This window comes from Ascaphus truei, chromosome 20, assembly GCF_040206685.1.
Source record: "Ascaphus truei isolate aAscTru1 chromosome 20, aAscTru1.hap1, whole genome shotgun sequence".
NCBI lineage: Eukaryota > Metazoa > Chordata > Amphibia > Anura > Ascaphidae > Ascaphus > Ascaphus truei.
Window position 1 is genome coordinate 29974517 of NC_134502.1, and position 25888 is coordinate 30000404.

Sequence of the window (25888 nt, forward strand, 5' to 3'; positions counted from 1 at the left end):
TGTGGTGGTATTTTTATGCATGAAATTTGTATCCCACTAAGGGGTTTCCTTCAAATGTGACCTCAAGCAAATATTTGATTATATTATTATTTAATAGTTTTAGTAGATTTTTGCCGTACTCTGTATATTGTGATATAATACTTACCTTACTTGTTCTAACCAGTCAGTGATCCTAACATTACCCTTTCCGTGGTCCTGTTACCGTATCTCCTGCGTTCCCATTATAATGACTATTATCCGTTACTGGGCAGACTCCCTATAACGTCTTTCCCTTTGGCATATTACAGGAAGGGGGAAGGATCTGATCACAATGCGTGTGGAGAACCAGACAAGAGTTACAGAATTCCTCCTCCTGGGATTTAAGGATCTTCAGAGCCTCAGGATTCCCGTCTTCTTTGTGTTTCTCGGGATTTGCATGATGACATTAACTGGAAACCTCCTGATCATCGTGTTGGTGTCAACCAGTCACAAACTCCACTCTCCCATGTACTTCTTCCTCAGCCATCTATCTCTAACTGACATCTTGATTACTTCAACTATTGTCCCCAACATGCTCCATGGTTTTTTGGAAGAAGGAGCCACCATTTCATTTAATGGCTGCATCACTCAATTTTTTTTCTATGGTGTCTCAGTAGCTACAGAGTGCTTACTTCTTACAGTGATGTCCTATGACCGATACTTGGCCATCTGTCACCCTTTGCGTTATACCTCCATTATGAACATCAGGCTCCAGTATCATCTAGTTTTCTGGTCTTGGTTCTTAGAATTTGCAATATTACTATGTATGGCTACCCAGCTAGGTATGTTGCAATTCTGTGGCCTCAATGTTATTGACCACGTATTCTGTGATTTAGCTCCCCTTCTAGAGTTGTCCTGCACGGACACCTCCTTTTTGAAATTGGAAAGTGCTGTTTTCTCTATTCCTATAACATTCTACTCATTTATCTTCATCATTGTAACTTATGTCAGTATCTTCCTCACCATCCTCAGGATCCCTTCCACCAGTGGGAGACAGAAAGCCTTCTCCACCTGCAGTTCCCACCTGACCGTTGTCTCCTCATACTATGGAGCGTTGATCACCATATATCAGGTCCCATCAAGAGGACACTCGGTCAATCTCAATAAAGTCCTGTCTTTGCTGTATATTGTGGTGACCCCATTGTTTAATCCCATAATATACAGCCTGAGGAGCCAGGAGATTAGGGCAGCCTTCGGGAAACTGGTTAGCAAGACAGGGTGAGAAGAGTAACAGAGAAAAACGGGTCTCATTTCCTCAGAGAGTAAATATGAATTTATTTAACTTACCATCCCTGGCAGATACCTACAGTAAACATCTTTAAGAAAAGGTTAGACATATTGTTAGAAAGGAAAGGTGCACAGGGATGTGTTAGATAAGTTAAACACAGGAAGGGTGTTGATACAGAGAGAAATCTGGAGTTCAGGAAATGTTTGAGATCAAATTGCCAAATAGCTCACTGACCGCCTGGATCATTATAAGTCTAAACATAGGATCATTATCTCAGCCAATTAAAATGTAACAGGTTAAACTTGATGGATATGTGCCTCTTTTTTCAACCTTGCCTACTATGTAACTACTGAATGTAGGTTAAATGGAGAAACATTTTATGGAAGATACAAATATAGCAGCCGTTATTGTTTCAGTTAGCGCGTTGTAGCGACACACCAGCTAGAGCAGACACTGTACCAACGCACTTCGCCGTGTGTGAAAAGAGGGCGGGGCTAACATGTTACTGCACCGCTTGTTAAATTATTGTATGTTAGCATCTGATTAATCATATATTTAAAATTTTTACTCATAATAGTGCACATTTATATGTTTATGATAATTGTAATCATCAATGTATGTCAGATTTATTGTGTGTTTATAGGAGTATACATGATACATAGTGGACAGACAGAGCCCCTGTAGATAGCACTCTGTTTCTGTATGAATTGGTGATTTATTTAAAATAGCTTTATTAATTGACAATATCGTTAAAATATAGGGGTTTAAAACAATGATTAAATGATGCCAAGTGTGGCTAACTCTATGGATAGGTGTATCCAGAGGAGTATACAATGGTGTATTAATGCCCAGTGTTAGGGTAATTCACTGGCCCTAGTGTTCCTCATATGGAGAGAATGGGCTAGAGTTCTTGTAATGAAAGTAGCGGCTGTGTGGACCACAGATGTACTGCACCGACACACTTTATTAGAGCAAATACCCGGTATGTACCTGGCAGATACCTGGAATGCGCCGCTCCTCACCTCTGACAAGCCCCGTTGCATTTGCCTTCCCAGCCTGGGTTCATGCCTGGCTGACGGGCGGCTGATCTGTTAAATGATAATGATTAGGATTTAATAGACTGCAATGCTTCGCGTGTCTACCAAATGGCATAAATTCATGAATTGTAATGCAGTATATATATATATATACTGTGCAGTATTGCAGCCAGCGGGAATAAAATGCTTCAATCCCTGCCGGAAAATAACTCAATGCACTCGGGCAGAAAACAGTCACAAACCTCAATACACCCGGGTATACCCGAATTCGTGGGACTAGCCGAGCTCGAATAAAGTGTGTCGCCAGTGTAGTGCCCCAGTATTGAAATACTAGTAGGTGCACTAGTTGATTGGACCTGTACTTAGCTGCTTTTGGGCTGCAGCTATTAGTACATTATAGACTTGTGTATACAGATCTAGGTCTATGTGCACCTATTATGAGTTTTTAACACCAGCATGTGTGGGTGGTGGTATTTAAATACAAGTGTGTGATACTTAACACGTGTACATCCCAAGTGTGTAATAACAGGGCTAGAATAGACACTAGTATTAGTTTTGCAATACTGGTAAATTAGTGGCACTGCTGTAAATTCTGTATATACATATACCTAATTAACAGCTGAGTACTGCTCCTTTTAGGGTATTAATATCGGTCTATTATGAAAGACCTTTCCCTAGTTGGTGTAGTGCTCTTCATGTGTGGTAATGGTCTGGCACTCCAGAGGTTAATTGCTGGATTGGTTGCCGTTTTGCTCAATGTGTATGCCCCTTTAAGCTAAATGCTGTGTTTGGGGATTAGCATTCAGGCTTCCTGCATTTGTTCTGTGATTTACTGCCACGTGCACGCGCAGAGCCTGAGTTCATGTACACTGACTCAGAGAGATTCAGAGAGTCAGCGTGTCTCAGCCCGTGCACAGTAATGGACTGCTGAAAGATCCTACGATCTTAGCAGTCACACATCAGTAAAGGCACAGAGAATACCTGGCAGTAAATCACAGTACAAATGCAGGAAGCCTGAATGCTAATCCCCAAACACAGCATTTAGCTAGTGTCTATTCTAGCCCTGTTATTACACACTTGGGATGTACACGTGTTAAGTATCACACACTTGTATTTAAATACCACCACCCACACATGCTGGTGTTAAAAACTCATAATAGGTGCACATAGACCTAGATCTGTATACACAAGTCTATAATGTACTAATAGCTGCAGCCCAAAAGCAGCTACGTAAGTACAGGTCCAATCAACTAGTGCACCTACTAGTATTTCAATACTGGGGCACTACATCTGTGGTCCACACAGCCGCTACTTTCATTACAAGAACTCTAGCCCATTCTCTCCATATGAGGAACACTAGGGCCAGTGAATTACCCTAACACTGGGCATTAATACACCATTGTATACTCCTCTGGATACACCTATCCATAGAGTTAGCCACACTTGGCATCATTTAATCATTGTTTTAAACCCCTATATTTTAACGATATTGTCAATTAATAAAGCTATTTTAAATAAATCACCAATTCATACAGAAACAGAGTGCTATCTACAGGGGCTCTGTCTGTCCACTATGTATTAAGTTATACGCCCTTTGCAGCACCAGTTTCATTGTTCTATAGTAAAGCTGAAGCGGGGGTAAACATACGTATAAATGAGTATACATGAACAATGATTAATCTTATAATATATTCATTAATTTCACCACGTTTGTTTTACAAGTGCATTAATTAAGGGTGGACACTTCCACGGGTGTGTTGGTTTTTGTTTTTTGTTTTTAAACAAAATGTGTGTTGGTTTTGGTTCCATTTTTGTTTCTGAAAACATTTTAGTGCTATGTTTTTGATTTAGGTTTTTGCTAAAACCGGAGTTGTAATAAAAAATGCAAAAAGGGGGCAAGCCAATCAGAATAATTGTAAATAAACTATATAAAAAAACCCTATGTATCAATGAGGGGTGCCCCATGGAAGATAGAGCACGTGTAATAGAACAGAGAATCCCATTGCGGGGTACAGAAATCTTCCAAAAACTGGGCACACGTGATATGTATCAACAATAACAATAATCCTTTATTTTATCATAGGCAACGGCGTACTAACCGAAAAACATTTCAACCCTGGGTAACAGTGAGAGCGCAGACGCCTAACAAAATAAATCCGAAAGGTCTGAACATAGACATAGACCTGGGGGCCTTCATCTAGATGCAGTATGTCTCGCAGGACACACAACATTTGGAGACACGTCTGTTTTTATAAATGTTACGGTATGCTTATCATTTAGACATCAGCTACTCCAACTGATTTAAGTTGGGCAGCACCCTATACCCATTCAGATATAAGCCATTGATTTTATTTTTTGTCATGTTTTATTCCAGATGACACTTCCCAGCAGAGATAATAATCCAAAGTCTGTAAGACCATATCCATGTCGTATTTTTTAAAACATTTTAACTAAAGTCACAATAAAAGTATGTATTTTAAGTACTCAAATGCAATATGTTTTATCAATGTTTAGGATTTTATATTCATTATTTTACTATTCATAACAATTTTTTTATTTCAAACATTTTTATTGTTTTCTGACAGGGGTACATTCACATCACATGGTTGTTTATAGACATTAAACTTAATTAACATATACATTTAAAAGTGAACAACCCGAAGCATCTCAAAGTTGATTGATCAAGAAGAGTCGATCTGCTCCTAGTATTTTGTAACCTCCTATGCATTTAGATTCTATTTCTATTATGTAGATCCCCGTCCGGGAGAATTAACAGTTATAGGAGGATCTTAGATCCAACCCCTTATATTAGTACTGTAAAGGATAGACAGAGAGAAAGAGGGGGAAAAGAGAGAAAAACAGAAGAAGAGGGGAGAGAGGGGATAGGAACGGGGAAACCATATCTCATTTTTAATCTCTTTAATTATAAGGCCACTGTGCCCAAACTTTCTCATATTGTACTATATTCTGTTTCAGGAGCGCCGATAGGTATTCCATAAGCTTGACCTCGCTTACCTTGCGAAGGACCATTTGCTTCGAAGGGGGTTTAATCTTTTTCCAATTAGCTGCTATTGAGCAGCGAGCCGCAGTCAGGATGAACGAAGCCAATTTTTTAAGAGGGACAGAGATATCTTCGATGGGTTTCGCGAGTAGGCATATCAGCGGGTCCATCCGGATCTCAACTCCTACCGTCTCCTCAACCAATGAGCATATCATATTCCAGAAAGTCTGGATCTTTGGGCATGTCCACCATATATGCACCATATCTCCTCTCTGGCCGCACCCCCTCCAACAGAGGTCAGACAGGCCAGGGAAGATCCGGCTCATCCTACTCGGGATTAAGTACCATTGATATAGAATTTTATATATATTTTCCTTAGTAGTAGTGCAAATAGAAGTTTTGGCTGCTGCTTCCCAAATATCCTCCCATTCATCTCTGTCTATATCAAGATTGAGGTCTTCAGCCCATTTCATCATATAATTGTGGTTGACGGGACTCCTGGACCGTGCTAGCCCCGCGTAAATCTCTGAGATCAGACCCTTCCGGTATGTGCCTACCATACACATCTTTTCAAAAGACGTTGGACCTTCAAATTTGGATGTTTGGGAAATTGTTAGGAGAAAGTGTCTGATCTGAAGATAACCATAAAGTGGGAGTTTCTTGGGGAGGCATTTCTCCTGTAAATCAAGTAACGGAATAATAGTCCCTTTGTCTATTAGATCTCTTGCTGATTTCATATTAGCCAAACTAAATGCTTTAAGGTTCCCTGGGACACAACCCAGAGGGAATTCTGGGTTACCAAAAATGGGAGTGTGTATGGAGGGTGAAGACGTCAGTTTATATTTTTTTCTTGTTTTTGTCCAAATTTTCCACGTGCATCTCATTGCTCCCAGGCCTGTTCTGTCCGATATTATCTTCTCTCCCCCTCCGGACCAAAGTATTGCCCCGAGTGAGAGGGGAGCGACACAGGAGGACTCAATTTCCAACCAGCCACAAGACACTGGATTGTTGTTCCAAACTATCGCTTGTTTTAGGTGGGTCGCTTGATAATAATTAATTATATCTGGTACTCCTAGACCTCCACACTCCTGTGGTGCCAACATTACCGATCTAGCCACCCGCGGCTTTTTGTCCTTCCAGATGAATTGGAAAATACTATTTTGAATGCTTTTGAGGTCTGCCAGCGGAACACAGACCGGGAGGGTCTGGAAGACGTATAGTAGCCTGGGAAGGATGTTCATCTTAACAGATGTCACTCTTCCGAGCCATGAAATGTGGTACTTGTTCCAGCACTGGAGGTTTTTTTTAATATCTGTAAATAAGGGGGGAAAATTATATTTATATAAGGTAGCATAAGAATTTGCGATTCTGATCCCTAGGTATTTAATGTTGTTAGGGCTCCATTTATAACTAAAATTAATTTGCAATAGTTTTACCTCGGGGTCGAGGAGAGATAGGTTCAGGGCTTCAGATTTATCGCTGTTAATTTTATACCCTGATACCCGGCCAAATTTTTCCAGCTGTGACTGGAGGTTAGGTAAAGTCGTCATTGGGGACGACAATGACAAAATGATATCATCTGCAAAAAGAGATATCTTGTATTCTCGCACTCCAATAACAATCCCTTTTATATCATCGTCATTTCTAATTGTGGCCGCTAGTGGTTCAATCGACAATGCAAACAGAAGTGGAGATAAGGGACAACCCTGCCTTGTACCATTTGTAATTTTTATGGGACTTGAGTCTCCTCCCGGGAGTTTTACAACCGCTGTTGGGTTTTTGTACAGAGCTCTGATCCCCTCTAAGAAGGGGCCCCTGAAGCCGAATTTAATCAATGTTTGGTCTAAAAAGTCCCACTTAATTCTATCGAATGCTTTTTCGGCATCCAAGCTTAACAAAAATGCTCTTGTACCTGAGAGATGCACGTGGTCCACAATGTTTATTATTTTCTGAGTATTATCTGAAGCTTGTCTGCCCGAAATAAATCCAACCTGGTTGATTCATAACAATTTTTAATAGTTTTTAGTACCAAATTGAACATCCATGTCTGTTCACTATGAACAAGTGTGATATAATTATAATTATATATTTGTATGTGCTTTTATACTAACTATCTCTGTTATCACCATGTGTACCCCGGTGAGAAACTAAGAAACATGTTAACCACTGTACCTAACTAGAGGGTTTGTGCACTAAACCACTCTCAAAGCAGAACATCTGTTCCAGAGATCTGAAAATCTGTGCTGACACCGTGAACACATATAATTATTTATTTATGAATTCGTCATGTAAGTGCTCCATTATGTGCCGCAATGCCACAGAGTGAGAGCGCGACTTGGGAGCACTCGTTATCCCTGAGATATGACAGCTGAGAGGATTCAAGAGGGACACGTCACTGAAGCAAAGGAGGGACTCAGGGAGAGGATCGGATTGGCTGTGGGATCCCTACATAAGGCTATGACCCCAGCCATACCTTTCTACGGAGCCTGAGGAAGCCCAAGAAGGGCGAAACGCGTTGCTAGTATCCCTGAGACTTTTTTTTACCACTACAGCCACCGTCGGAAGCAGGAGGCAGGAGCACAGCAGACCAACCGGACGCGGAGAGTTAGCTGCGCACTTGAGTATCCTGCACAAACATTTTCAGATGGACTGGCTGTGTCTATGCACACCTAGCTCTTGAGTCATTTTGACTAAGTGCTTTTTTAAATGTTCTGTTAGGACTTTGTCCCGTTGTTGTCAATAAAGTATCACGCTTTTCTACCTCTGCACCCCTGTGTATCATCGTGTGATCAAGGCACTATTTGAGTGGTTCAACAAACCCAGTTGAAGGTTTGGATTTGAAGTTCCAGTGAGGGGAGAAGAGATACCAATCAGAGTTTATACTCACACATGGCCGTGTGAGTCTATCACTAACCTTACGGGGTTATATTTTAAATCAACCTCCGCCCCATTACCCCTTCTTTTCCTACTTATATGGTATAAAGGAGCAGGTGGGGGATGTGACAGCACTGCAGTTAGGTGCCTTAAAAGATACCTCCCTCCAGAGATCACTCACGCTTGCCCGTGTGAGTGGATGCAGTGATCATCTGCTTTTTGATTTTAATACAGTTGTCTACCCCAGCTATATTTCATTTTATTTCCTGTATTGTTCCTTACGCCATTTGTTCTCGTTTCATTTAATCCTGAGGACAACATCGCTAATCATCCGTGTGGAGAAGACCAGGAACACTCAACCGCACAACAGAGGAGAAGAAAAGTATTAAGCGGAAAGAACACCGGAGAGAAGACACCTAAAGCAAAGACACCTTGATGTGAAAGCATTTACACAAGGCCGTGTAAGTGTTTATGTTATTGCACACCTTACTAAATTTCAACTCACAGCTATATACCGTGCAGTTTTATAAACGTCTGTATAGTCCCTCACCCTGTGCTCCCCCATTTTTTGTTTGTTTCCCTATATCACTAAGCATCCTGGATAGGTCCTCTTTGGGGTTTGAGCAGCGGGAAGAGAATCGGAATTAGAGGGGACCTTAAAGTACCCTTTAAGGTTGTATTGTTCTGTCACTAGAATTGTATCACCCCATTAGTCAATCAAATTGAGGTAGCGCCCGGGCTTTTCTGTACATCACTGTGCCTAACAATATAAAAAGTATCCTACAATATTAAGTGCCGCGGAAAATGAGTTATCCATGCGGGGAACCAAAGGTCCCTCACAGAAGAGAGCAACAGTACCTGGGTACTATGATGGGTAACAATATAATCAGACTCACATTAAAGTGCATATACAGAGAACATGATATCTCTCAATACCAGCGATATAGGCCCCACAGTCCCAAATAAATGTGACTCTATAGAGGTGGCGTGATCCCGCTATGTCACCGCACAGTCTGCAGAGGAGTCATCAGTCAGGGCACACCCTGGCACAAACTGGCATGGATGAAGGAAAGACACAGCACACGGAGACCCTAAGGGGTGGTCGCTCACAGGACTCAGAAGCTACAGGATCAATTAGACAAGTATAGGGAGGACCTGCGTATAGGGAGGACCTGCGTACAGGGAGGACCTATGTACGGGGCAGACCTGCCTACGTTTCAGAAAGACAAATGACCAAAGGTCATTGCTGGCCCTTGGCTTTTAGGAGCCCTCTATCTACCTGCCCAATAGACCAGTAGATGCCCTTAGAAGGAGGTTCAACCGAGCGAGGGTGCAAAGGGGATTCTGACTCCACCAACGTAGCCCAATCTGAACAGCCATGTTCCACTAACTCGGTTATAGATCCAGCCAAACAGAGCCAAGACACCAGACACCCTACGTGGCATACAGTAGAACCCAAATCCTGACAAAGGGATCAGACCGATAGCCGGCACACGGCCTCCCTGTTACAGACAGGCCTCCTTTGCAATCTTCTCCACATACACATTAACCAAGGAAGGGACAGCTATTTTATATTAGGGTTTTTTTTTTATCATTCGTTCCCACTTCCAAACCAGACTTGTTTGGATGGCAAGTTGATCTCTATAAGACTCAGGGAATTGTTAAATTGAAGAACAGCACATAAACACACAGATAACCAACAAGCTCTGAGAAACCCCAAACATTAACACATAATATATATATATATATATATATATATATATATATATATATATATATATATATATATATATATATATATATGTATATAAGTGTCCAAAGGCGTGCTAGTGGGCCTGGCTAAATGTATACAACAAAAAACAGACAAAGAGGCCCAAAGCTTCTTCCAATGTGACAAAAATACACAGTGCAATACCTCTATATTCTCTTGAAAAAGGGTCATTTAATTCAATCCTTTGGCCAAAGTATCTTAAGCCTGCTAGACACTGCAAGGCATGACCGTTAGCAGGTCCTAACACTCCAACACTTTGCTCAATCAAAGGATCTGGGAATTTATGTGTTAAAGTTCTGGTCTCCAATGACAATCGGGGGCTTCCACAACAGGTATGATAACTCCAGAGACCAAGTCAAAGTTCGGGGGAGTCTTTTATGTGTTATAAGTAAAGGGCTTGGCTACTGCACTGTAACAGGAGGGGGGTTGGGGGGAACTTCCTATAGTTGTCAGCCATCCTCGGCTACCAGAGGATGACCTCTACTTTAAATGACTCTGGCCTGAACTGCCCTCTGCTCACACGGTGTCCTAGGTAGCGGACCTTGGCCATGCTGGGCTGACATTTGGTGGCTTTGAGGGTCAACTTAGCCTCCCTGATCCAACTTTGCCTCCCACAGTTACATGCAGCAGGTGCTCTTCCAACATCATCTAGACACCTCCAGGTTATCCAAATATGCTCTGGCATACCCCTGCCTCCCTTTCAGCATCTTATTCACAAGGCACTGGAAAGTGGCCAGAGCATTCATCATCCAAAATGGCATTAGGGAGAACTCGTATAAGCCATGTGGGGTGCTAGGCGCTGACTTTTCCTGTGCCTCTGGATTCAGGGGGATCTTCAGTACCCCTGGCTGAGATCCAAGGTTCATCAGGTACTTGGCCCCTGTAAGCTCATCTAGGAGCTCATCCATGTGGGGCATGGGGAACACATTAATTATGGTCTGCCATTAGTTCACAGAGAACGGGGTGGTTGCATCTTTTGTGGGGACCATGACTACTGGCGATGCCCAGGGACTCAGGGTGATTACCCCTAGAATCAGAATGAATTCAGTATCTTTCTTGATACTTTGTTGAACCTCAGCAAAAACCTGATAGAAAGCTTTGCAGAGGAGCTACTGATTGTTGGTTTTGACCTAATGATCAGAGAGGTGGGTCCTGTTCAGCTTGTCCGTAATCAGGTCCTGGTACACCGCTAACATCTCTCTCACTTTTGCCTGTTGAGGAACAGTGAACAGGGTCCCTATCTCCTCCTCAACAATGTGCATTCCGAATGTTAAATGGGCTCCTGGGCTTCTCGAAGTAGATCGGGCAAAGCCTGGCTGGCCTGATCTCCTGATGCTTAGCTAAACATTGAATAATATACTGTGAGCATGTTTAGGTAGTAGGTCTGTTACCTAATCTGTTCCTCGTCTAGTTATTCCTCGTCCCACATAGTTATTGTTGATGACCCACTGTATTATCTAGTTATTGATCTGGTGAGTGGACATCAGAACCAAGATCTGCTGCCTGTGATGAACTCTTGGATATGGGTATTCAGGAATATGAGCACTTTTACCTTTCTGAGACTCCCTGAGGTTTTCCTGTGCAAACCACATGAGATCCTCTAACCGCTCGCTGAACTACATAACATTCTTAACCCACTGAGGTATCACTCGTGGTGGTATCCCCCTCTCAGCCCTCACGGAACAGATTTACCCATACCGGTACAGAAGCTCAAATGGGGAGAAGACTAGGTGCTGTACATTAGCCTCTGAGTCTCTCCCTCTGCCTTCAATGGACACCCCTAGCATCTGCTTCAGGGTGCCATCGGACAACTTACACAGTCCGTTCATCTGGGCATAGCAGGGGCAAGTGTGATGCTGCTTAACCCCGCACATAGCCCAGAGACATTGTAGCTGTTCTCACATGAACTACGTCCCCTGATCGGTGAGGATCTACTGTGGTCAGGATGTGCCTCTTCCCTGACTGACTCAGGATCATAAGGTGCCCCACAATATTGCAACCCACTGGAAGGGTTGGGGAAGGGTTCTCCAATCGCCGGAAGAGGCCTCAACGGTGCATTCGCTCGATGTCCATGCCTGCCTAGTCACTGGCAAATGTCACCGGTGCATCAGAACGTGGCCACCACCTGTTCTACTCCTTGCCAGTAAAAAGTCTGGGTCAGTCGGGCTGCTAACAGAATCTCACGGGCCAAGCACAGAAGTTGGACCACTTATGCCTGGTGGATGATAAACTAACATGCACCTGTGTATCAGGTATCTTTTCCCTATACAGGAGCCCTTGCTTTCACAGGAGCCTATCTGCCCCGAGCTCAGAGGCAGACTCAGAAGCACATTGCCGCATGCCCACTTAGCTCGGGTTAGACTGCCAGGCTTACATGAAAATGCAGCTCTTCTCCGTTCCGTCACCCCTAGTCACACCGTCAGGAATGGGGGGATAACCAGGTTTGGCTCTCCTTCGTTTTCTTCTGTGTTCTCCCAGGGCATACCAGGTTGGGGTTACTCTGTTTCCATGGGAGCATCTTTGCTTTGTGGGGTAGGGCAGCAAGAGCTTCCCGTTCTGCTCGAGTGTGGCTTTGGGTTACCGGGGCATTGTAAAAACATACAAGCCATCTTAGGTCATTGGCCAAGAACATGTCATTGGGCAAGCCATTTATACCTGAAACATTCCCTGTAACTGGGGGCTCACAATGATCATAGTTGCCATGTTGTCCAGCAAACCGGCCATGGAGGTACAGCCCACGGTCTACGGTCGGAAGTGAATAACCTAGATGTCACTCTGGGCCATAGCCACAAGGGTGATGGTGTTCTATGGATTGGCACTCTCCTGCAGTGGGCTGCGCTGGCTACAGATGGTTCATGGCACATTGGACCCCCCACATAGGCAATTATTAGCATGGGTAGTGGCGAGCCAGAAGAAACCAATCGGCCATGTAGACTGCTCACTTGGCAGTGGCAGGCTTGCAGTCGAGGACCAACCTTTGTACCCCGGTACACATCTCAGCAGGAAAAGCTCCTTAATGAACAGATCCTGCAGTTCCTTCACAGTAAAAGCCTCATTGCCGACAACCCACTGCTTCAGGTAATGGACCATGTGGTTCACAAACTCGATGTGTGTGTCTTCGAGCCCTCTCTGCAGACACTCAAACTGCAGCTTATATGAATACCTCACCGGTCTCCTCAATGTCTATCTCCCGGTAATGCCTCGGCCGTCTCCACGCTCAGCCGGGGTAACTGGAACTTCAGAAAATCAACCTTGGGGAGCTGGAGGAGATGGCAGATCTTTTCAAAAGATCAGAGGTAGAGATCTATGTCCTCCTTGGCCTCGTCAAATTTGGGGGAGCCGTGGGATAGGCTGGCTAGAGAGTCCCGACTACGTGAAGCAAAGTGACCTATGTATGCTAACATGTTCCGCTGATTAAAGGGTCAGCCCCCTGTACGGGAGAAGTGACTGTCACGGGGTCTTATAAAGCAGAGCTGTTACAGGAGTGAATCTCAGTGGCCGGAACAGTGAGGCAGAAGCAAAGACTTAAACGGGGTCACAGGCCGAGGTCGCGGGCAGGGACAATAATGAGATATTGCACAGAGAATAGAGTACGCCAGTATAGAGGGAGGACCCGTATACAGAAGCACGTAGTATAAGGAAAAGGAAGTCTGTAATAGGAATATTGTGAATGGGTTAAAGAATCACCGAAGTGTCCTAATCACAATGAAAGTATTAAATGGGTCAGTCCCACATACTGCTGCGGCTTTATTTGAGCATTTGCCCGTTCTTGGCCGCAGCAGTAGCCTGGCGCGCGCCCGAGAGTGACGGGCGCGCGCCGAAGCAGCGGAAGAGCGCCCTCCGATCGGGGCGCTCTCCCTACCGCTGCCGGGTCCGCCGGGTCCCCCGGAACCCCCTGCCGCTGTCCCGCGATCGCGGGACACCAGGGCTCCCTCGGGGAGCCCCTGGACGCGCGTGCAGGGGGCGCACGCTCCCGAAGACGCGTGACCACGCGTCTATGACGCGCGGCACGCCGAGGAGCGGCCACTAGCAAGCCGGGAAATCTCCCGGCTTGCGGATCTGGCCGCAGTGCGATAAACTGTGTCGCCACTGTAGGACTAAAGTGACCCAATGACATGGACATGTTTAATGAGTTATGTGCTCAGCCCCAAAGAGAGGGAAATAATCGTTATATAACACCGCATGTTCATTAGCATTGGGTAGAGATACTCTCTATAACTATAGAGAGCAGCAAATTCTTAGTTAGTGTACAAAAGCTCATCGTACATATAAAGCCTGATGTGTTCATCATCAGTGTGTAGATACTTACCCCCACTATACAGTGCTGCCTGTTTATAATAGTATAAAGGATTATTGGAATTACAATATTTGGACTGATCCCTTTGAATGTCCCAGAATGGCCACAATACCCCATAAGGGTTAAATTAATATTAACATAACAAAACTTTTCCAACAAAGATGATGAAATGTTTTTATTATTATTACAATTGGTGTGTCAGTTTTATCAGGGGGTTAATCAAAGTGCAAATCTCATATGAGTTAATCATCATGAGGATAACAACTCCGTACAAACGTAAGTATGGATTCACCTGTAATTGGCCATGATGGGATTCAGTGCAGGGATCCACGTGGTCCCATACTGTATCTCTACACTGTAATAAGAGAATATAAATACGTGAGCCCTGTGAGCATTTCCACTACTCTCCATATGGGAGCAGAAGACCCGGTCGTTACACCGACCAACTAAAGGCTTCCTGTAACCTTGTCTCATTTCCTCTGCTCTTCCCCGGGGACATTGTTCCAGCATTGTGGGGAAATCTGCCACACATCAGGATTGAAATGTGAAACTTTTGAACGGTAACCTCTGCTGTCCTGTATCACCGACGTGGAATTGTGGTAAGTTAAGATATTCTACTCAGTGCTGGAGGTTGTACACACACATGTGCAAAACTTTCCAAAATACATTATCATGTTTTTTTTTTTTGTTTGTTTTTTTTACCAAAGATGATTCTCGGAGAAGCAGTTGGCAGAACTTTTACGGGCTAAAAGTATCTAAGAAATCCCACATTTCCAACATCGATTCATATTTTGACAATGATTTTGCCAGGAATTCAGCAGACGTTATCTCATCCCCAGAAGAACACCATGTCCTGGCTCTGGATGGGAGTTAGTACCATTAAGTGAGATGCTTGGTGACTCTGTGACCGTGCGGTGATTGAGGTAAATTAACAAGAACATGCTTATTAGGGTTTCAGATTTATTGAATAAGAGGGGAGGGTTACATAACAGAATTGCAGACATTGAGGGTCAGATATCTAGGACAATGTTACTGTACGTAAACCAATGTCAACATTTCCTGGTGCCCCCGAGTTCTCTAAACAATATGTGAGATGGGAAATGGGCAGCAAGACATTCCTAGATTATCTCCGTGTGTGTAATGCAGCAGGTGGGGGTATAATGCTATTAATTTCACATATTACTGTGTTGCTCAAAAGACAATACCTTGTTGCATATAGCACCACATACAGAAGCCTTATTAGAGGGATGAAGAAGGCCTCAGCTGGCTTTATTTCTGTCCCCCGGAGTCCATGATGGCACAATCCATTCTCAGTATATTGTATTAAACACCATATAATATGGGGGCTCCCAAGATCAGCGCACATTGTTCTGCGCAGGTTCAGGAAATGATTTTTCAGGCTAAAGATCTGGAAAATATTAAAAGTAAAAATTTTAATATTATCAATAGTCTCTATAATACATATTCTGCATCACTACAGATTGTTGTGAAAATGCATCTAGCTATATTTATTATTTATAGAGGGTAAAAAAACACTGGGTAGCACATTATTTCTAGGAAGATATATTAAGATTTATGTGGGGTTTCCCGTATGTCCTTGAGTTTGTTTAAAGTATATGATATCATTTTTTAATTGTTTAAAATATATGATACATTTGATATGATCATTATTGATCATACATGCATTTAAAATAAATAGGTACTGTAGTTTTTGCTAGATACAATGTATATTGTGCAATGCTACAAAGTCATAACATAGTTACATAGTTACATACATAGTTACACAGTTACATAGTTACATAGTTACATAGTCGATGAGGTTGAAAAAGACATACGTCCATCAAGTGCATCAAGTGCAACCTATGCTAAGTTTATACTACAGATACGTTATCCTATATCCTTACTTACATTATATAGATCCAGAGGAAGGCAAACAAAATACCCCAAATCTATTGTATTTGCCATCACTGTCTCCATGGGTAATGTATTCCACATTGTAACTGCCCTTACTGTAAGGGACCCTTTCCTTTGTTGCTGGTGAAATCTCCTTTCCTCCAACCATAAGGGACGCCCCCGAGTCCTTTGTACTGTCTTTGGGATAAATAGTTCCATAATGTGTTTTTCTAAGGAGTGGTGCCCAAAATTGTACTCCATATTCAAGGTGTGGTTTTACCAACGCTTTATTAAGGGGCATAATTATGTTTACTGCCCTTCCATCCATTGCCCGGTTAATGCAAGCTAAGATCTTGTTTGCCTTTGCAGCTACTGCCTGATACTGTGCACTATTGCTAAGCCTGCTGTCTACAAGCACTCTTAAATCCTTCTCCATCAAGGATTCCCCCAATTTATCCCCATTTAATTTGTAAGTCGCCTTTTTTTCTTGCTTCCCAAATGTATAACCTTACATTTATCTGTATTAAACCTCATTTGCCATTTACCTGCCCACGTTTCCAGTCTCGCCAAGTCCTTCTGAAGAGAAATGTCATCCTGCTATGATTCTATTACCTTACACAATTTAGTATCATCAGCAATGATGGAGACTTTGCTCTCTATGTCAACCTCAAGGTAATTAATAGACAAGTTAAAAAGCAGGGGTCCCAGTACCGGTCCCTGATGTACTCCACTCACGACTTTAACCCAACCTGAAAAAGTTCAATTTATGATAACCCTCTGTCTGTCCTTCAATCAGTTTTCAATCCATGTGCATATATTATTACTGAGTCAAATTTTCTTTATTTTGTACACTAACTTCTTGTGTGAAACCGTATCAAAAGCCTTTTCAAAATCCAAGTAGACCACATCAACTGCATTAGCCTGGTCTAAATTCCTATTTACCTCCTCAAAGAAACAAATAAGGTTAGTTTGGCATGATCTATCCTTCATAAATCCATGCTGAATATTACTAATATTTTTGTTATCCATTAGGTATTCCTGAATATTATCCCGTATTAAACCTTCAAGTAGTTTTCACACTATTGAAGTCAGGCTTACAGGTCTGTAATTCCCCGGTTGTGATCTAGCTCCCCTTTTAAATATAGGCTCCACATCTGCTTTACGCCAATCTTGTGGTACTGAGCCTGTGGAAATTGAGTCCTTGAATATTAAATGTAATGGTTTAGCTATTACTGAACTTAACTCCTTGAGACCTCTTGAATGTATGCCATCGGGGCCAGGTGCCTTATTTACTTTAATTATTTCAAGTCGCTTATGAACTTCTTCCTCAGTTAACCAATTATTCATTAATATAGAGGTTTTGGCTTCTTCCTGCAGCACTACTATTGAAATTGATTCTTCCCTGGTAAACACAGAGGCAAAATATTTGTTTAATACCTCTGCTTTTTCCTTATCTCCAATAATCTGCCTACCCATCTCACACTGAAATGGTCCAATATGTTCTTTCCTGATTTTTTTTATTAAGTTACTTGAAGAACTTTATAGGGTTGATCTTACTTTCTATTGCAATTCTTTTTTCATTATCCATTTTTGCTAATTTGATTGGCTGCTTGCAATTTTTGTTACATTCCCTATAATTCTGATGCGATGTCTCTGTCCCTTCTGACTTAAAGAATCTAAACGCCTTCCTCTTCTTGTCCATTTCCTCCCCTGCCTGTTTATTTAGCCACATTGGTTTTGACTTATTTCTTTTATACTTGTTACCCAAGCGTATACACTGATAAGTGTGCTTTTCTAACAATGTTTTAAAGACTAACCATTTATCTTCTACATTTTCCCTGCAAAAACATCATCCCATTGTATTACTACTAGATTAGACCTCAGTTTATTAAAATCTGCATTTCTAAAGTTTAAGGTCTTTGATGAACATGTATAAATCTGTAATACACTTTATGGTATAATACATTACAATATATATTTCTCTGCGCTTTGTACTTATTAGAACGGTCCCACCTAGAGCATCACTGAAGCCAAATATTTATATTAGTATTAAAGAATAATATACAGTAACCACGTATGTTTGGATAAATATAATATGAAAACTACAAATGTTTGGATAAATATAATATGAAACATGCAAATGACTAATTCAAATGCATCAAAGCCAGCAGCATCACTATATTTATTGGGATTTACTAAGGGACTATGTGTTTGGGACACTTTCTTCACCAGTTTTGCACCCTGGAGACTTTGATAAATACCCCCTCACCTCCCCCCCTACATTGTACCTACCTGTAGTAATATACTTTGCTTGTTTCTTTGTGAGATGTAACAATAACAGTATGTTACGCACTATAAGGACGTATACCCTTTATACCATCAGGCGACGTGTGATGGTGAGAACCTGGCTACAGTCACAGAGCTCCAGCTTCTGGGATCCCAGAGACGTCACAGCCTGAAGACCATTCTCTTCTGCCTGTCCCTTGTGAGTCACTTTGTGACAGTACATGGACATCTCCTGATTACTGCATTAGTGCCATCGGGGCACCAGCTACACTCTCCCATCTACTTCTACCTTAGAAGTCTATCCATATCTGACATGATACATACCACAAGTATTGTCCCTAACATGCTACATGTCACAGGGAGAGGTGGAGGCTCCATATCTGTTATTGATAACATCTCACGGTTTTACCTCTACAGAATACTAAGTGGGGAAGAGCGCTCTCTTCTTACAGTGATGTCCTATGACCGATATGTGGACATTAGCGATATCAGGCCATGTGTTTTAGTATTTTTAGCACCATGGATTGCAGTGATTTTCATATACAGATATCAGGCTCTGTTTTGGGGATCCATGGTAACTGATCGTTACTACTGTGATATTGTACCTCTTCTGAACTTTTCTTTCCCAAACACTCGGGTTGTAGAGATGGAAACTATAATGGCATACGTTCCTTGGATGCTCCTTTCATATTTATTCATTGTGGCAAGTTATCTACCAGTTATTCTCACCGTCCTAAGGATTCCCTTCAACTCTGTGACACAGACGTTCTCCTCTCCCGGCCTTTCTCCTCTCACTATTGTGTCCATATTTTACGGGACAATGATAGCTGAGTTTGTGGTACCACCCAATAAAGATTTATTGTAAGTAACCGTTTGTGCTTTGGTGACTCCATTGTTTAACTTCATCCTATACATTTGGGGTAATCCAGTGGTTTGGGGAAGTTTGAGTAATTGTATTAAGCGGACAGGTGAGAAACAGACACTTAAACAGATCAGGTGCCAACATATACATCAGCTTAGTATGGGGGTAGGGACATGAGGTGGGGGCCACTCAGCGTGGTATTAACCATAAATACATTGTATTAGGCGGACAGGTGAGAAACAGACACTTACACAGATACGGTGTTACTTTGCGCTCCTCCTGATTATCTCTTTATACCGTGTATATTCTTCCTTATCTCCCTCCTTCTGCCCCTTAATGTAACTGCAGCACTAGCCCCTACATGTTTGCTGCAATCATTTTTCTTTCTTCTTGGGGGGATATCTTACCTTCAGGGGCCCCCTGTTAATAAGAAGCCCTGTAATTATCAGGGTGGCAGTGAGAACCTTTATAACACACTTATTAGTCTGTGTATTGTACATACGTATGGCCATGTCTACTAAGACATGCTACTCCATTACACATTAGCAGCTGGAAGACCCCTTACAGCCTAATTACCTGAATGGGTTATAAAGGGGAATATTACTAAGCAGTGCTATCTTATGGAGTGACATCGCTTAGTTAATATGGATTATAATGTTTATATTTGAGCTTGTTTGGTACATCAATGGTATTCAACAAATACATTTCCTCTTCTTCAGGTAACTTTCAATGCTCCTGAGATATATCCGGCTCTGTAGGAGAGGTCACAGGGAGTCATTGTATCCTCGGGCAGATTGTCGCCTTCACATGACGTTTCATTTAATGCTTCAACTGTAAGATATACAGCAGGAAGAATATTCAGTGTTTTATCACATTCTCCCAAAACACAGCAAATGAAGAAGCCGTATATAGATAGGTACAGGCACACCAATTGCCAAAAAAGGGAGACAGTGTACTGTAGAAGTCCTGGTGCTGGCTAACCCACCCAAGCCTCAATGTTCTAACTGAGGGTGCAAGCCCATTATGTCACACACAAGATGGCGGCTCACAGGTTTAGGTGCAAAAAGATTGCTGAGAAGTGACTCCATGCTTGTAGCAGAGCAAATAACGTTTCAGGGACACAGCCCCTTCCTCAGATAATTGCTCCCCAGTACCTGAGGAAGGGGCTATACCCCAAAAACTTGGTCTGATACAAGCTTGGAGTCAAGTCTCAGCAATCTTTTTTTGCACCTAAAACTGTGTCTCCATCTTTTGTGTGATATACTAAAGAAACTGAAATATAGCAGAATTTCCATCATGTCTCCTATTTGGAAAAACTTAAACACGTCAATATACTCTGGGAGTCAAGATTGAGAAGAAGGGGAAGGGGAATATTTTGGAAAACTGTATCTTGATGGTATCAACAAAGTATATAATGGAAGTATTCTTTGTAGTATGATAGGTGGAAGTATTCTTTGTAGTATGATAGATGGAAGTATTCTTTGTAGTATGAGAGGTGGAAGTATTCTTTGTAGTATGATAGGTGGAAGTATTCTTTGTAGTATGATTGATGGAAGTATTCTTTGTAGTAAGATAGGTGGAAGTATTCTTTGTAGTATGATAGGTGGAAGTATTCTTTGTAGTATGATAGGTGGAAGTATTCTTTGTAGTATGAGACGTGGAAGTATTCTTTGTAGTATGATAGGTGGAAGTATTCTTTGTAGTATGATAGGTGGAAGTATTCTTTGTAGTATGATAGGTGGAAGTATTCTTTGTAGTATGATAGGTGGAAGTATTCTTTGTAGTATGATAGGTGGAAGTATTCTTTGTAGTATGATAGGTGGAAGTATTCTTTGTAGTATGATAGGTGGAAGTATTCTTTGTAGTATGATAGGTGGAAGTATTCTTTGTAGTATGATAGGTGGAAGTAATCTTTGTAGTATGATAGGTGGAAGTATTCTTTGTAGTATGATAGGTGGAAGTATTCTTTGTAGTATGATAGGTGGAAGTATTCTTTGTTGTATGATAGGTGGAAGTATTCTTTGTAGTATGATAGGTGGAAGTATTCTTTGTAGTATGATAGGTGGAAGTATTCTTTGTAGTTTGATAGGTGGAAGTATTCTTTGTATTATGATAGGTGGAAGTATTCTTTGTAGTATGATAGGTGGAAGTATTCTTTGTAGTATGATAGGTTGAAGTATTCTTTGTAGTTTGATAGGTGGAAGATATGAGTCCGCTCCTTGAGCACTCAGACCTCCTGGGAAGTACTGAGTATGACTGACAGATTGAGTGGAAATAAATGATATAATCTTGCATCTTATCCTTATTACATGTCAGGCACACAGGGCATTGTGAAGTTGATCCTATACTTGTATTAGCGCATTGTATTCTGTATAACACGTTCCAATAAAGTGTCCTTACATTACTGGGGTCTCCTGGTTTCCTGCAGATGCCACCACACACAGATGGAAAATATCTGTCTCTGCACAATCTTTGCTCCAACACAGCATTGAAACCTATGTATCCTTAATGAAAGCTTTTATTTTATTATTGTTAAATAGTTAATTGTTATAGAAACTGTATTTATCTTAGAAAATGTTACATTATTTGTGGTGGTATTTTTATGCATGAAATTTGTATCCCACAAAGGGGCTTCCTTCAAATGTGACCTCAATCAATATTTGATTATATTAATATTTAATAGTTTTTTGTAAATTTTTGCCATACTCTGTATTTTGTGATCTAATATTTACCTTACTTGTTCTAACCAGTCAGTGATCCTAACATTACTCTTTCCGTGGTCCTGTTATCGTATCTCCTGCGTTCCCATTATAATCACTATTATCCGTTACTGGACAGACTCCCTATAACGTCTTTCCCTTTGGCATATTGCAGGAAGGGGGAAGGATCTGATCACAATGCGTGGGGAGAACCAGACAAGAGTTACAGAATTCCTCCTCCTGGGATTTAGGGATCTTCAGAGCCTCAGGATTCCCGTCTTCTGTCTGTTTCTTGGGATTTACATAATGACAGTAACTGGAAACCTCCTGATCATCGTGTTGGTGTCAACCAGTCACAAACTCCACCCTCCCATGTACTTCTTCCTCAGCCATCTATCTACAACTGACATCTTGATTACAACAAATATTGTCCCCAACATGCTCCATGGTATATTGGGAGAAGGAGCCACCATTTCTTTTAATGGCTGCATCACTCAATTTTATTTCTTTGCTGTCTCAGCAACTACAGAGAGCTTCCTTCTTACAGTTATGTCCTATGACCGATACTTGGCCATCTGTCACCCTTTGCGTTATACCTCCATTATGGACATCAGTCTCCAGTATCATCTGTCTTTCTGTTCTTGGTTCTTTGGATTCATATTATCCATAATTATAACTACCCAGCTAGGTATGTTGCAATTCTGTGGTCCTAATGTCATTGACCACATATTTTGTGATTTTGCTCCCCTTCTAGAGTTGTCCTGCACGGACACCTCCTTTTTGAAATTGGAACAAGTTGTTCTCTCTGTTCCTCAAACCTTCTTCTCATTTATCTTCATCGTTGTAACTTATGTCAGTATCTTCCTCACCATCTTCAGGATCCCTTCCACCAGTGGGAGACAGAAAGCCTTCTCCACCTGCAGTTCCCACCTGACCGTTGTCTCCTCATACTATGGAGCGTTGATCACCATATATCAGGTCCCATCAAGAGGACACTCGGTCAATCTCAATAAAGTCCTGTCTTTGCTGTATATTGTGGTGACCCCATTGTTTAATCCCATAATATACAGCCTGAGGAGCCAGGAGATTAGGGCAGCCTTCGGGAAACTGGTTAGCAAGACAGGGTGAGAAGAGTAACAGAGAAAAACGGGTCTCATTTCCTCAGAGAGTAAATATGAATTTATTTAACTTACCATCCCTGGCAGATACCTACAGTAAACATCTTTAAGAAAAGGTTAGACATATTGTTAGAAAGGAAAGGTGCACAGGGAGGTGTTAGATAAGTTAAACACAGGAAGGGTGTTGATACAGAGAGAAATCTGGAGTTAAGGAAATGTTTGAGATCAAATTGCCAAATAGCTCACTGACCGCCTGGATCATTATAAGTCTAAACATAGGATCATTATCTCAGCCAATTAAAATGTAACACAGGTTAAACTTGATGGATATGTGCCTCTATTTTCAACCTTGCCTACTATGTAACTACTGAATGTAGGTTAAATGGAGAAACTTTTTATGGAAGATACAAATATAGCAGCCGTTATTGTTTCAGTTAGCGCGTTGTAGCGACACACCAGCTAGAGCAGACACTGTACCAACGCACTTCGCCGTGTGTGAAAAGAGGGCGGGGCTAACATGTTACTGCACCGCTTGTTAAATTATTGTATGCTAGCATCTGATTAATCATATATTTAACATTTTTACTCATAATAGTGCACATTTATATGTTTATGATAATTGTAATCATCAATGTATGTCAGATTTATTGTGTGTTTATAGGAGTATACATGATACATAGTGGACAGACAGAGCCCCTGTAGATAGCACTCTGTTTCTGTATGAATTGGTGATTTATTTAAAATAGCTTTATTAATTGACAATATCGTTAAAATATAGGGGTTTAAAACAATGATTAAATGATGCCAAGTGTGGCTAACTCTATGGATAGGTGTATCCAGAGGAGTATACAATGGTGTATTAATGCCCAGTGTTAGGGTAATTCACTGGCCCTAGTGTTCCTCATATGGAGAGAATGGGCTAGAGTTCTTGTAATGAAAGTAGCGGCTGTGTGGACCACAGATGTAGTGCCCCAGTATTGAAATACTAGTAGGTGCACTAGTTGATTGGACCTGTACTTAGCTGCTTTTGGGCTGCAGCTATTAGTACATTATAGACTTGTGTATACAGATCTAGGTCTATGTGCACCTATTATGAGTTTTTAACACCAGCATGTGTGGGTGGTGGTATTTAAATACAAGTGTGTGATACTTAACACGTGTACATCCCAAGTGTGTAATGACAGGGCTAGAATAGACACTAGTATTAGTTTTGCAATACTGGTAAATTAGTGGCACTGCTGTAAATTCTGTATATACATATACCTAATTAACAGCTGAGTACTGCTCCTTTTAGGGTATTAATATCGGTCTATTATGAAAGACCTTTCCCTAGTTGGTGTAGTGCTCTTCATGTGTGGTAATGGTCTGGCACTCCAGAGGTTAATTGCTGGATTGGTTGCCGTTTTGCTCAATGTGTATGCCCCTTTAAGCTAAATGCTGTGTTTGGGGATTAGCATTCAGGCTTCCTGCATTTGTTCTGTGATTTACTGCCACGTGCACGCGCAGAGCCTGAGTTCATGTACACTGACTCAGAGAGATTCAGAGAGTCAGCGTGTCTCAGCCCGTGCACAGTAATGGACTGCTGAAAGATCCTACGATCTTAGCAGTCACACATCAGTAAAGGCACAGAGAATACCTGGCAGTAAATCACAGTACAAATGCAGGAAGCCTGAATGCTAATCCCCAAACACAGCATTTAGCTAGTGTCTATTCTAGTGTCCAAAGGCGTGCTAGTGGGCGTGGCTAAATGTATACAACAAAAAACAGACAAAGAGGCCCAAAGCTACTTCCAATGTGACAAAAATACACAGTGCAAAACGTATATATTCTCTTGAAAAAGGGTCATTTAATTCAATCCTTTGGCCAAAGTATCTTAAGCCTGCTAGACACTGCAAGGCATGACCGTTAGCAGGTCCTAACACTCCAACACTTTGCTCAATCAAAGGATCTGGGAATTTATGTGTTAAAGTTCTGGTCTCCAATGACAATCGGGGGCTTCCACAACAGGTATGATAACTCCAGAGACCAAGTCAAAGTTCGGGGGAGTCTTTTATGTGTTATAAGTAAAGGGCTTGGCTACTGCACTGTAACAGGAGGGGGGTTGGGGGGAACTTCCTATAGTTGTCAGCCATCCTCGGCTACCAGAGGATGACCTCTACTTTAAATGACTCTGGCCTGAACTGCCCTCTGCTCACACGGTGTCCTAGGTAGAGGACCTTGGCCATGCTGGGCTGACATGTGGTGGCTTTGAGGGTCAACTTAGCCTCCCTGATCCAACTTTGCCTCCCACAGTTACATGCAGCAGGTGCTCTTCCAACATCATCTAGACACCTCCAGGTTATCCAAATATGCTCTGGCATACCCCTGCCTCCCTTTCAGCATCTTATTCACAAGGCACTGGAAAGTGGCCAGAGCATACATTATCCAAAATGGCATTAGGGAGAACTCGTATAAGCCATGTGGGGTGCTAGACGCTGACTTTTTCTGCGCCTCTGGGATCAGGGGGATCTTCCAGTACCCCTGGCTGAGATCCAAGGTTTATCAGGTACTTGGCACCTGTAAACTCATCTAGGAGCTCATCCATGTGGGGCATGGGGAACAGATCAATTATGGTCTGCCATTAGTTCACAGAGAACGGGGTGGTTGCATCTTTTGTGGGGACCATGACTACTGGCGATGCCCAGGGACTCAGGGTGATTACCCCTAGAATCAGAATGAATTCAGTATCTTTCTTGATACTTTGTTGAACCTCAGCAAAAACCTGATAGAAAGCTTTGCAGAGGAGCTACTGATTGCTGGTTTTG

General features: G+C 42.0%; 3 protein-coding genes across 3 annotated transcripts; all 3 read left to right on the top strand.

Annotated features, from left to right (window-relative positions):
• The first annotated feature begins 310 nt into the window (after nt 1-310).
• LOC142471407 (olfactory receptor 5G9-like) lies at nt 311-1251 on the top strand. The gene has a single exon (XM_075578213.1). The coding sequence runs from the start codon at nt 311-313 to the stop codon at nt 1238-1240; it is 930 nt and encodes a 309-aa protein (XP_075434328.1). The 3' UTR covers nt 1241-1251.
• An 11570-nt stretch (nt 1252-12821) lies between these two features.
• On the top strand, nt 12822-19270 carry LOC142471136 (olfactory receptor 6C74-like). Its single transcript, XM_075577927.1, has 2 exons — nt 12822-13007; nt 18503-19270. Exons 1-2 carry the CDS (start codon nt 12822-12824, stop codon nt 19268-19270), a joined length of 954 nt encoding a protein of 317 aa, XP_075434042.1.
• Nucleotides 19271-22147: 2877 nt separating this feature from the next.
• On the top strand, nt 22148-23547 carry LOC142471408 (olfactory receptor 6F1-like). Its single transcript, XM_075578214.1, has one exon. It carries the CDS (start codon nt 22165-22167, stop codon nt 23092-23094), a length of 930 nt encoding a protein of 309 aa, XP_075434329.1. The 5' UTR covers nt 22148-22164; the 3' UTR covers nt 23095-23547.
• Nucleotides 23548-25888: the final 2341 nt, after the last annotated feature.

What these genes read in the sequence shown, in the direction of transcription:
- LOC142471407 (XM_075578213.1), top strand. Translation starts at nt 311, where the DNA reads ATGCGTGTGGAGAACCAGACAAGAGTTACAGAATTCCTCCTCCTGGGA.
- LOC142471136 (XM_075577927.1), top strand. Translation starts at nt 12,822, where the DNA reads ATGGGTAGTGGCGAGCCAGAAGAAACCAATCGGCCATGTAGACTGCTC. An exon ending in CCGACAACCCACTGCTTCAG is followed by an intron (nt 13,008 to 18,502) that starts GTAATGGACCAT and finishes TTATACCATCAG; the next exon opens with GCGACGTGTGATGGTGAGAA.
- LOC142471408 (XM_075578214.1), top strand. Translation starts at nt 22,165, where the DNA reads ATGCGTGGGGAGAACCAGACAAGAGTTACAGAATTCCTCCTCCTGGGA.